At 45.6% G+C, this 12,762-nt stretch overlaps 1 protein-coding gene across 4 annotated transcripts in view; it reads right to left on the bottom strand.

Moving 5' to 3' along the window:
* The window catches only part of SCUBE2 (signal peptide, CUB domain and EGF like domain containing 2), a 64,865-nt gene that overhangs the window by 39,715 nt on the left and 12,388 nt on the right, over positions 1 to 12,762 (bottom strand). For all 4 annotated transcript variants that reach the window (XM_029208314.1, XM_029208317.1, XM_029208316.1 and 1 more), the window contains exons 5-7: positions 7,413 to 7,538; positions 4,977 to 5,093; positions 4,156 to 4,245 (exon numbers count right to left, since the gene is read on the bottom strand). In XM_029208314.1, coding sequence (XP_029064147.1) covers positions 4,156 to 4,245; positions 4,977 to 5,093; positions 7,413 to 7,538 — 333 coding nt within the window. The remainder of the gene's footprint in view (positions 1 to 4,155; positions 4,246 to 4,976; positions 5,094 to 7,412; positions 7,539 to 12,762) is intronic.

Consider the following 12,762-nt stretch of genomic DNA (forward strand, 5'->3'; position numbering starts at 1 on the left):
ATCATATCTATAGAGATGAAGAACAACAAGCTAATGGCCTTCTATTTCTGTATATCATGCATGAATTCCAAGTAATACACAAATGTTATTCAACATTCATTCAACGGTTAGCACTTACGCATCCAGAAACTGATTTCACTTCCATAGCTACCTCTGTAAAGCCTCGGGGGTGGGGAGGGGGGGGGCGGTAAACTTAATTCTGATTAAATATGACAGATAGAACATGTATGTTTATCTCTGTTTCCTCACCAAAACTCACTAAAATGAGAGTAAATAATTTTTTTAAAGTATAAATCCTTAAGGACAAATAAAAGACAATAGATGAAAGATGTCAAATCTTCTGGAAGTGGCATGTCAATGGAGGAACAGTAACTGGCATAGCAGAAAGTTAAACCCTAGCCGTGGGGCTTCCCTGGTGGTGCAGTGGTTAAGAATCTGCCTGCCAATGCTGGGGACACGGGTTTGAGCCCTGGTCTGGGAAGATCCCACATGCCGCGGAGCAACTATGCCCGTGTGCCACAGCTACCGAGCCTGAGCTCTAGAGCCCGCGAGCCACAACTACTGAGCCCATGTGCCACAACTGCTGAAGCCCACGCGCTCTAGAGCCCATGCTCCACAGCAAGAGAAGCCACTGCAACAAGTAGCCTGCGCACCACAACAAAGAGTAGCTCCTGCTCGCCACAACTAGAGAAAGCCTGCACGCAGCAACGAAGACCCAACATAGCCAAAAATAAATAAAAATAAAATAAATTAAATTTATTTTTTTAAAAAAACCTAGCAGTCTGCAGAGTGATGCCAACAAGTGGTAAGCTCATCTGAGCCACAGAATCCCAGAGAGGCTCAGGAACTGGAGGTACTAAAGTTAGTCTAGAGGCAGAGGTGAGGATGGAGTTAAAAATAGGAAGATTGATTGAGAGTCTGTATAACAAATAGGCTCCCAGATCCCCATCTTAATTCCACAGCCCACAGCACATCCCTATTTGGACTAAAGCAGATAAATTTCTTCTCTGGAAAAGGGCACCAGTAACAGCAGAGGAGGTGCTGTCAGGTGAAAGTCTATACTGTGAAAAAAGAGATCTCAAACTTTCACCCCCTCTGCACCCCAGTTCCCAGGACACTGGCAGCCAAGTCTAAATCCCCTCAGCAGGAGACTGAAGGATTCCTCTCCAGCCAAACTGACCGGCCCAAGTGAAAAGACCTATAGATTCTGGCATTTGAAGATCTCCAAATGAAATGACTAAGCCACTGCCTAGTCAACCAAGCATAAAGCCCACCAGCTGACAGAATATCCAAGTGGCTTTTCAATATTCCACTATTAAATAAGAAAAGTCAGCCAAGGATCACCGGACATCTCAGGAAAGCCTCTAGTATTAAATAAATACACCAAATCAAACAAACAAGGGAAAAGGAACCTGAGGGAAGCAAAGATAATACAGGGAACAACAGAGAAGTTAGAAAATCTTATCATTAATTTCCTCAGGGAGGTAAGAAAAGCATCCATGAAATAAGAACAGGTTCCTACAACAAAAGACCAAAGTAAAATTCTTAAAAAATTAAAATATGAAAGCTGAAATTTAAAAAGAACCCTATAGAAGGATTAGAAGAAAAAAATGAAAGATCTCCTAGAAAGTAGAACAAAAATATCAAGAAGAGAAAAAAGAAGAAAATTTGAGGAGCAATCCAGGAATTACAACAGCCAGCTAATAGGAGTCCCGGAGAGAAAGAGAAAAGTGAAGAAAGTTATCAAAAGAAAAATTTCTCGGAACCAGGGGATGTGAATGTCCCTCTTGAAAAGGCCTACTCAGTGCTCAGAATAACAAGTGGGACAAATCCCACAGTGTGGACATTGTTGTGAAATTTCAGATCACCAGGGACAAAAAGGAGACCCTGAGAACATCCAGAGAGAAGCTCTCGTAGGTTCCATACAAAGAATCAAGAATAAAAGTGACTTAGACTTCTTGAAAGAACACTGAATGCTCAAAACGATAGAGCACTATTTAAAACTCTGATGGAATATTTTTCCCAACTTTGAATTCCATCCTGAGCCAAATTCTCAAGAAAGGGTGAAGGTAGACTATAAAGGCATTTTCAAGTATGCCAAGTTTTTAAAAAATCTATATCTACCCATGTAAACTAACAAAAGAGAAGACATGGGATCCACCAAAACAGGGGCATGGGAAAGGGAATTCCCAGGCTGTGGCTCAGGGAAAGGCCAGGATGACAGAGGTGCAGCTGGCCCAGGATTCAGGCCCTGCTAGAGCAGGGTGGAAGCCTCAGAAGGGACTTTTTAAGAAGAAAATAGAATTGATAAGTTACCTGCTGTATTTGAACATATTGTAAAGGTTTTAGAGCTCCGCCAGAAATTTGCAAAAAAAATTGGTAAGAGGTACTAAGAAAACTAAGCAAACAAAGAAAACATAATCATAGCACATTACATGACTCAGGGGTGAATCATATTTAGATATTCATAATATGTAAATTGTGATAAAACTATATTAAGGATATGGGGGAAGGGGACAGAAGGGAGATATAACTTATTCTTCTGTGGTAGGAAGTCAAAAGCTAATATCTAAAACTGACACATCAAGGGAATTCCCTGGTGGTCCGGTGATTAAGACTCTGCACTCTCATTGCCGAGGGCGCAGGTTCAAACCCTGGTCAGGGAACTAAGATCCAACAAGCCGTGTGGTGCGGCCAACAAAAACAAAAACAAAACAAAACAAATAAAACCTGACACATCAAGAAATAACTGTAGGACTTCCCTGGCGGTGCAGTGGTTAAGAATCTGCCTGCCAATGCAGGGGACACAGGTTCGAGCCCTGGTCTGGGAAGATCCCACATGCCGCAGAGCAACTAAGCCCGTGTGCCACAACTACTGAGTCTGCGCTCTAGAGCCTGTGAGCCACAACTACTGACCCCGTGTGCCACAACTACAGAAGCCCGTGTGCCTAGAGCCTGTGCTCTGCAACAAGAGAAGCCACCGCAACGAGAAGCCTGCACACGGCAACAAAGAGTAGCCCCCGCTCGCTGCAACTAGAGAAAAGCCCGCACACAGCAACGAAGACCCAACGCAGCCAAAAATAAATAAATAAATTTATAAAAAAAGAAATAACTGTATACACTTCCCTTTTCAGAAACATGTGGGAGGGGGAGTCAGGAGAAGAAGAAACAACTAGGAGAATTGAAAATTGTGGGCCCTGGCAAATGGCTAGTTAGGAGACAGGGAAATGATATATTGCTTTACAAGCTTAATAGTGCTAATTAAGTTTTTAAGGTTTTTAATATTATTCATATGTACTATCTTAAGGCAATTAAAAATAATAATTTTAATAGGGCAGAAAAGAGCTGAGAAATGTCACCTGCCTGGTAACCAATGGCTGCTTAATACCTTACCTGACTATTAAATCCAGAAGCTATCGAAAGATCAGTTTTGTTGAGGCCAGGCTGAGCTTTCTCCAGAATAATAACGTCAAATGATCTGATGCCCACCCTCACAGCCACCGCTGAACGTCTGCAGTCACCTCCAGCTCCAGCAGACCGGCTGCCAGACCATCCTGTGTCCCCCAGCCAAGTGCCACTCTTCTCCATTCATCTCTTCTGCCATTAACATGCGCTGAGTCCAAAATAGAAGACTCAGTGGACAAAACCCCAGCCAAATTACCATATGCTAAATAGGGGCTGCCCAAAATGCCTCTCTCGTCACAGTTACTCAGAGGGCGGGTGGTCTGACGTGCACTGACCACCCACTAAGTCCCAGACAGCGGACTCTGGGCACTTTTGCATATTATTGTCTTAACCGAGCTTCCTGATAACCCTAAGAGGTCAACTGTATTACATCCATTTTAGAGGAAGACCAGGACACAGCGGCTCGGGACAGTTTGCCCAAGTCTCAGCGCAAGTCTCAGCAGCGTTATGACGCTAACCCAGTTATTCTGATGGCTGGGCCGGCGCTCTTCCCACAATACCAGGGGTCCTGGATGGTGACTAAGCAATAGCAGTGAGTGGAGAGCAGACACACCCTGGCTGGACAGGAGCTGCTGACTCTAATTCAGCTGGTCTGAGGGCACATGGGCCCCAGGTTCAGGCCTGATGCAGTAAGTTGGGGGGGGGGAAGGGACAACGTCAGTGGCGGGGGAGGGTGGATGAGGCGCCTACCCATGAGCAGCCGCCGTTTCACCCGTTTATCCCCATCTGCCATGGATGTGGCATTGCTCTCCATCACCTCCAGGGCAGCGTCCTCTCGCTCTGCAAGAGATGCAAACAGCACAGTTCTCAAACTAAATGAGTCAGATTGTTCATCCCCTGCACAACCACTTCTGTGGAAATCCCAGACATGAGAACAATGTGAGAAATGTGACTCTGTTCATTCAATAAAAATATGTTGTAATGAGGCTCTGTGTTAAATGGCCTCAGAGCCTTAATAGACATTAAATATGGAAAAGATTTTTTTATTCTATTGTACTAACCAGAGACCTTGGGGAACGCAAGCTTCAGATTCACTCCAGAACCCTCAGTCCAGGACAAAGAGAATCTTGGATTGGGGAACATCTGAAATGGAGCTAACAAAGCACACGCCATGAAGGGCAGGACAGGCAGGCATCCCACCAGAAATATGCAACCCTGGCTCCTGCTGATGGCAAAGGCCACCTGTCATCATGAACAGCTAGCTTTAACTTTGCATTGCCCTGGCCTTTTGGGATGTGCTGTTCCGATCTTCAGAATACCAGCTTCAGGAGCAGCCTAATCCAGGAGAGGAAAAAGGGCTTTCCAAGGTTTCACAGGGAGAAAGGGGCCCCCAGTCCAGGCCTAGACTACTTCCACGGCCACATGTGAGGCAGCATGGGACATGCTTGAGGGCATGTGCACTGGAAACACCCTGCCTCTAGTACTAAACAATATTAATCGTTAGGATTAGGGCTGGGGTGGGGCGAGCAGGCTGGGGAAGACCCTAACCCAGTGTTGGGGTCACCATTCACCAAGGCAGCTCCTTCCATCCGTGTGCATCTTGTACTGGGGATGGCAGCTACACTCTGGGCCTGCAGCAGTGTCCTCACAGGAGTGATGGCATCCGCCGTTTCCATGGTTACAGGTCACTGAGAGGAAAAAGAATCAAACCATAAAGCACGGAGATTTCCACAACTGGGGCTGTATTTGCTCCCGAAGAACTCTGATTTTCATTCAGGAAGTATTTGAGCACCTAGCATGTGCTAGGAATTGTGCATAAAAGAGAGAACCTTGACTCAGACCACGTCCCCGTCTATATCAACAGGTAGTCACGATATGACTTGTAGAAATGATTAATGACAGATTTAGAGCAACGTTATACAGAAAGATAGACATGGGAAGGTCAGGGGAGATTTTTCACTATTTAAAGGAAATTATACCAAAAGATTCCAAACTAGTGCTTTGCTCTATCACGAGAAGTACTAGGGCATTTGGAAATGCTATAACACTTAATATCTGGAACAGACAATATTTAATTTGTATGTATATGTTAGGATTTCTCTCATCAGATGCCATGTGCATTAGTTAAAAGGGAGGGTAATCAGAGGAAATGATGACTCTTTGCACACAGTTAATGCAACATTAACCAATAATTACAAAGCTTATGTATGAACACATTGATGACAAGCCAAGGGGGAAAAAAAAACAACTACAAAACTATCTATTCATCAAACTCAACAGTGGTTACCTCTGGCAGAGGAAATGGCAAAGGAAAAGGGGGAAATGTTATATGTTTCTTTGGACTGTTTAAACTCTTACACAACCATTTTTAATTTTCTAATTTAAAAGAACTAAAAACATATTTGCGCTGTGAGAAAAAACTGTCCTGTGGCTATAGCTGTGTAAAAATTGTGTACGCATATCAACAACAAAATAGGAATAGGAAAAAGCAAAACAACGGATTGTGTGGTGGAATTCTGGATTCTTTATTATATCCTCAAGTTTTACAATATCTGAATATAATCTTATACTATTATTTGAGCAGTGATACCTTAAAAACGTTTTAAATTTTTAAAAGTAAGTTCTCAGGTATTCTACTGGCTCCCAAAAAGCTGTAAAACGCTGAGTCTCACTCCACAGGTGACTCTCCTGTGGAGACCTGGGTCCTCCTTTTGAAGACAGCTGGAGCCAGCCCCACTTTTAGGGGCCCTGTGAGGCTGTCAGAACCTGTTGTTGGTGACGGTGGCATCAGCCCTGGTTTGTCAGGCTTTGAGGTTGCACTCTGGTTTGCGATGGAGACAACAGAGAGGAGTCTCTCACCGACGAAACTGCCTCTCCTTCTCTTAGCCACTGAGGTCTACTCACTGTAAACAACCATCCCCAGCAAACTGCAGGCATCTTCTAGAGGGTCCATGACTTTGGGAAGAGTTCCTACAGGGGAACCCTCAGTGTTTCCTCTGGCGTAAATAGCGGTTTAGAAGCACCTTTAATGGCTGGTTGTTTCCTATTATCCATTGGAGCTATTATTGTGTTTCCTCATCGTGTGGCAGCTGCGTCTGGACTGTGTACACCATTCATTGACTCATCCATTAAACAAATGTGGATTGAGCACATCCAGGGGAAGACTGAGAGGCAAAAGTAAGACAAGATCCCTGACTTGGTGGGGCTCGTAGTTGGGGAGACAGACACATAAATTCAACTCCAGATTCAACCCAATCGTGTGGTTGAATCAAACACACGATTCAACCCCAGAATGCCACGTGCTACCATCAAGGAATAAACAGCGCTATGGGAGCCAAAATACAAACTGGCTGCCTTGTCCGAGGCCATCGGGGAAGGCTTCCGAGGTTATGTTTCATGGTGACCAGGAGCACAAGCCTTACAGTTAGGCAGGCCTACATGTGAATCCTACATTTGCCACTTACTTCCTGTGTGACCTTGTAGCTTTACCTTCTCCACGATTTTCTCCACTTAGCTCATAAGGTGGTGACTGTAAGAATTAAATGCAATATGGCACCTCTTTAGACAAGGCTTTGCACATAATAAATGCTCCCCCAAAGTAGCTATTATCTTTATCATGATTAGAAGTTAGGCAGGATATTAAAAATTGAGTGAGAATTCACCAAGCTAGGAAGGAAGGAAGGCTTAGAAAAGCCTTGGAGGCATGAAAGAATGGGGGCTTTCTCCAAAAGCCAGGAGTCTGGGGTCCAAAGAGCTGCCAGATGAGGAAATTTGACTCTATTCTACGGGGACAGAGAGACCTGGCCCCCAACATTCACGCTCCTTACTCCTGAGTGCTATTTCCTTCCGACTGGTTCTTTTAGAAAACATCATTTCCCTTCCCTACAGGAGATTACCCTCAATATCTCACGTGACTGCCCTCCCTGATGTTTCTAATGCTGGCCTGCACAAGACAACCTCTGGGGTAGGATGGTTCCCAGCACAGCTGTGTGCCAGTCTGTACTTACAGGTGCAGTCTCTCTGGTTCTTGGCCAGCTCAAAACCAGGCCTGCACTCGCAGGCAACGCTGCCCCTCGGGGCCTCCTTGCAGATGTGACTACAGCCGTGATTCTTATTCATGCAGCTCAGACCCTCTGCAAAACAGCAGCACGCAGCCAGTGACCAGGTTGCAACAGAATCCTGACCCCGGGAGTGAGGCAAGGGTCTGGGGGGTGGGCCACAGACCTGCCTGCCTGGGTGTCCATCAGTCCCATGTTTTAAAAGAATACATCACTCAAATCAAGCCAGGTCATTTAACAGAGATATGAAAACTTTCTTACGTCACCCAAGAGATAGGATGTTTCAATTCCCCAAAAGAGGTAGGAGCTCTCCCAATACACTGAAAAGAAGGTACCCACCAGGAGGGAATTCCCTGGTGGTCCAGTGGGTAGGACTCTGAGCTTTCACTGCCGAGGGCCCGGGTTGAGTCCCTGGTCGGGAAACTAAGATCCCGCATGGCATGGCCAAAAAAAAATTTAAAAGAAAAAAAGAAAGAAAGTACCCACCAGGAGCTCTCTGTTGGGTGTGGAATCAGAACCTGTGGACCCCAGGAACATGTCCTCAGACTCTTATCTCTGCCATGTTGTTACCCATGCTGATCAAGAATACAAACAGAAAAGGAGAATCTCTCTACAAAAATCTGAAGATAGACTGATGAAGATTCCCAACCTTTTCACATATTCTTGAAGATGACTTTCAGAAAATTTCAACCCTCCACTCTACCCCCACCAAATCCACACTTTGAAGGTGACTGTGACTACTGTATCTCAGCATCACCCCATGGACACCTGCCCAGGGACCTCTCTTATGTGACCACCTTCAGTTAGTCCCTGGGCCCTCCCTCAGTGGGCTTGGAGGACAACAGCAGAGAGAACAGAGAGAGAACTCATATATGTGGTTTCCTTTAGCTGCTGTAAAATCCTTCTCAGGTATACTGTAATTTTCATTAGGCCCGATCTTGTGGTAACTGTGGTAGGAAACAGGGTTATCTTCCTGGATGGTTTAACATGCATCTAAATGATGGGGTCATAGCAAAGTAGACACCTGTGTGGTTTGCCACCATCAGGCCTCTTCTCAGTACCAATCCTTTAGGGGGCTCTGCCACCTCCCAGCACTCTGAAGGAACTGTTATCAAACCCAAAAGCAATCTCAAAACCTCTCCTTGGTTTGTACAACATTAATAAGTACGTCTTCATGGGATGCTTCTTTGCATTTGTGCAATGTTAACTCTAAAACATCTTTAAGAGTAGGGATTTTGTTCTCATTGATTCTCCACTAACAAGACATTTTCTAATACTGGAAGTGGCACTGTTTTAACATGAGTACAAAAAGCTTTCATTCAGCTTCGCTAGGATCCAATACTGTTCCGTATTGTGCCCCTAAAACCTTAGCCAATTGGTTCTAATGAAGTCAAAAGTCATTTCTCTCCAGTTCTCACCATGGGGCCGTTGATCTGTGCTTAACTGGAATGATTGTTTTAATACAAACAGATGTCATTCCTATTCCAAAAGACAGAGCAACAGTTAATACATCCCATATTCTCTTAAAACTATCTTGTTTTTTATCTGACAGTTACAAGCTGTTTGAACTCCACCACTCAATCTGCTGGAAGTTGCTGGGATTCATTCACCCGTGCCAAGGGCTGCTGTCAATTAACACAGAAAGAAGCTTGCACGGGGTCAGTGGAAAGCTCTCTCTTTGCTCTGGCTGGTGACTTCTGAAGGCGTTATTTGCTCCCAGTAATAAGATGGCACAGAAGGTAAGAGTTGCCTCCAGAAGCAGTGTTCTGTTCCTCTAGGAAGGCCCAGCAAGCATTACCTTTGTTCTTGGATCAGCAGAACATTTGAAGTAATAGGGCCCAGGAGCACCCAAGGGTAAACCTAACAGTGCCCAAGAAAAGGCAGCAGTAACACCTGTGAGGTACACTCCTAAACAGGTCAGCTGCTTCTTCCTCTTCTTCTTTTTCTTTTTCATTCTGTTTACAAGTCTGTTCAGACATTTGCAAAGTGACCTTTACTGCCTCAGAGCAATCCATTTACACAAGAGATATTTTGTAAGAACTGACAGTGTACCAGATACCATGGGGATACAAAGAAGTTGCCCCCTGATGTCATATCCTATCAAGCAAGACCTAAAGTTACCAGGAGACATCGGAGGTTTAAATGGCTCTGGAAATGCTAAGGGCTTTTTAAGAGTTGACCCCGAAGCTTTTCACAGTCCCCTGGCTCAAAACAAGGTCACTGCTAGGGGTGGCAGATGGATCTGGTCCAAACTGGGAGGCCCAGCTATGGTTCTGGCTCCCCCAGAAACTGCCCTGGCAGTCCTGTTTCGGGTCGTTAGTTCACCAGGAAGGAAACAGCTCAGAACTGTGAGAAATATCCCATTCTGGTGGTCCCCAGGCTCAGGGTCTCACTGAAGAATATTTCTGGAAACCAAATTAAAGTATGCCTTGCAAATAGGGCAAGAAAAGGGGGAAACAGCCTCTGCTGAGAGCACAGCCTCTTCCTCACTAACCTGACACCTTCCTTACTACTCTAAAAAGGCAGCAGTGCAAACATCTAAAAATACTCTCGGAGCGGACAAAACAAAAGAGGAATGCTCATTTTGAGAGCCTGAGCTCCCATGAATACGCACAAAGGCAGGCTGGGGTGGTGTGTCTCCCTCTAGCCTACCCTCATTACATGGATGAAAACACACAGTCTCTTTATCAGAGCTTTGGGGTCTCTAAGGATGAAAAAAAACACAATAGCTTGAGTTTCTCTCAGAATCAGCTATTAAGATCCTCTATATTAAAGAACATTTAGTAAATAATTATTAAAAACAACAACAGCTACACTAGAAAATACTAGCTTGCGGTGTTTACCTTCTTTCAACCATCTTCAGAGAATCAGCTATGGGTTTTAACGTCTATTTTAATACAGTTTCTAAGGGTTTAATGTGCACATCAAGGAGGAAACCCTACAGGAACACTGTTTACAGATGGCTCTATTTGAAGAGGATGGAAGGGGCCAGCTGCAGACCGCTCCAATCTGCTGGCTCACGCTGCCGTGAATTTGCCCAGCAATCAGGTTGAAACACAACAGAAAATCACAGAGAGTGCTTCCAGACCACAACTCAAATTCTTGTATTTTGGTTTATAGCTCCAGACAAATATGCTCATTTTAAATACTCTTCAGGGGTTCTAAGAATGTCTGAATTGTAGAAAATTTAGAAAACACAAATTGCGGAAAGGAACTGCTCTTGTATTTACTCCTGGTGTGAGGAGCCCGTGTCTGTAATCAGTCTGGGGGGCTTGGAGCCTTGTCTAGTCTGGGACAGGAGAAAGGGGCTGAGCCACTGCTCTGGAAGAGCGAGGGTGAGAGGTGATCTTAATCACCGAGAGTGGCTTCATGAGTGGTGGGACCCGTACTGGGGGTGTTCAAGCCCTGGCTTGACCTACTGGGCGCCACCCCCCTCCCCACCGCCTGAAGAGAAAGCCAGAGTGACTTTCCAGGAAGCAGCTTTGAGCAACCAAAAGGGAGAGGCCCTGAGATCCAGATCATTCGTGCTGCTGGCATCTTAGTTCAGCCTCTGACCAGAGGCAGAGCTCACCCAAGAGTCCAGAGAACCCCCGGCAGGAAAGTGAAAATGAAACCTAACTGCTACTTAATCAAGGGCCACACACCTGCATGAGATAAGAGATCCACCTGATTAGGGTCAGTGTCTATGACCACCCAGCTTCCACACAGACAATGAGCAGGCTTGGGTAACAAGAGCATCCGACTCCCCATTTCTCTGACCCTTCTTCTTAGTACCCAGACAGGCCTTCTGGTTAGGGATAAGAAAGGGGCCATCATTCTTGGAAAATGAGGCAAAAATCATCTTCCACAAAGAAACCCTTGAAAAATCACTAAAACCACCACGATTAAAACAATAAATCTACAAATCTCCAAACAGCAGAAGAACTGAAAATCACCACATTCTTAAGTTATGAGGATGAATGCGCAGCACATGCCTAAAGGAGCTAATAGTGTAGAATTTGGGGCACTTCCCTTAAAAACAGGCACAGGCAACCTTGGAAGACATACAGCCATCAAAATGTGGTTCTTTGGGGACTTCCCTGGTGGCACAGTGGTTAAGAATCCACCTGCTGGGCTTCCCTGGTGGCGCAGTGGTTGAGAGTCCACAGGGGACACGGGTTCGTATCCCGGTCCGGGAAGATCCCACATGCCGCAGAGCGGCTGGGCCATTGAGCCATGGCCGCTGAGCCTGCGCGTCCGGAGCCTGTGCTCCGCCACGGGAGAGGCCACAACAGTGAGAGGCCCGTGTACTGCAAAAAAAAAAAAAAAAAGAATCCACCTGCCAATGAAGGGGACACGGGTTCGAGCCCTGGTCCGGGAAGATCCCACATGCCGCGGAGCAACTAAGCCCGTGTGCCACAGCTACTGAGCCTGCGCTCTAGAGCCTGTGAGCCACAACTACTGAGCCCGTGAGCCACAACTACTGAAACCTGTGTGCCTAGAGCCCATGCTCCGCAACAAGAGAAGCCACCGCAATGAGAAGCCCGTGTACCACAATGAAGAGTAGCCCCTGCTCACCACTAGAGAAAGCCTGCGCGCAGCAACAAAGACCCAGTGCAGCCGAAAATAAATAAATAAAATTGTTTTAAAAATGTGGTTCTTTGGCTTAAGAAAGAGCAGAGAATTAAAAGCACATCACTGAGTTCAAAGTGGCTGATGGGCCACAGGTACTTAATTCCTCTCCCTCCTGAGAATCTACTGAACTAATAGAAGAATAAAATAGGTATAAACTCAATGCAGAGAGAATGAGCCATCAGAGGAGAAGAATTTTCTGCAAATTTATGGAGGAATGGTAAATGACAACATGGGTGAAGAAAACCATAGTATAGAGACCCCCAGTCTGGGGAGGGGGTTCACCTGCCCCCTGGAATCCCAGAAGCTCAGAGTTCAAAAACGCAAAACACAGGGAATGCCGGGTCTTGCTGAAAACAGGGCAATTCACTGAGTCTCCAAAGGAAGGCTCCAGCCCCTCCTTCCCCAAAAAATGTGCTGTGGTTTCCAGCACCTTTCTGAAAAACTGGGAAGATCATCCATTGCATTTCTCCTGAGACGTCTAGTCATGTTTGAAATGTACTCCATTTAGAGATTAGAATCAGAGAATGTGAGAGTTTGAAGAGACCTCAGAGCTCACCCAGTCCAACCCACTTATTTAGCAGGGTGAGAAAGGTGCAGCTAAAATAACCTGCCCACTTGTCCTCAGGCCTCCAGGCTTTCTAAACTCCGTGCTTCCCTCTAGAGCCTTTGAGGATGGGGGTGGGGG

This window comes from Monodon monoceros, unplaced genomic scaffold (assembly GCF_005190385.1).
Source record: "Monodon monoceros isolate NGI ecotype Baffin Bay Population unplaced genomic scaffold, NGI_Narwhal_1 Super_Scaffold_7, whole genome shotgun sequence".
NCBI classification, from domain to species: Eukaryota; Metazoa; Chordata; class Mammalia; order Artiodactyla; family Monodontidae; genus Monodon; species Monodon monoceros.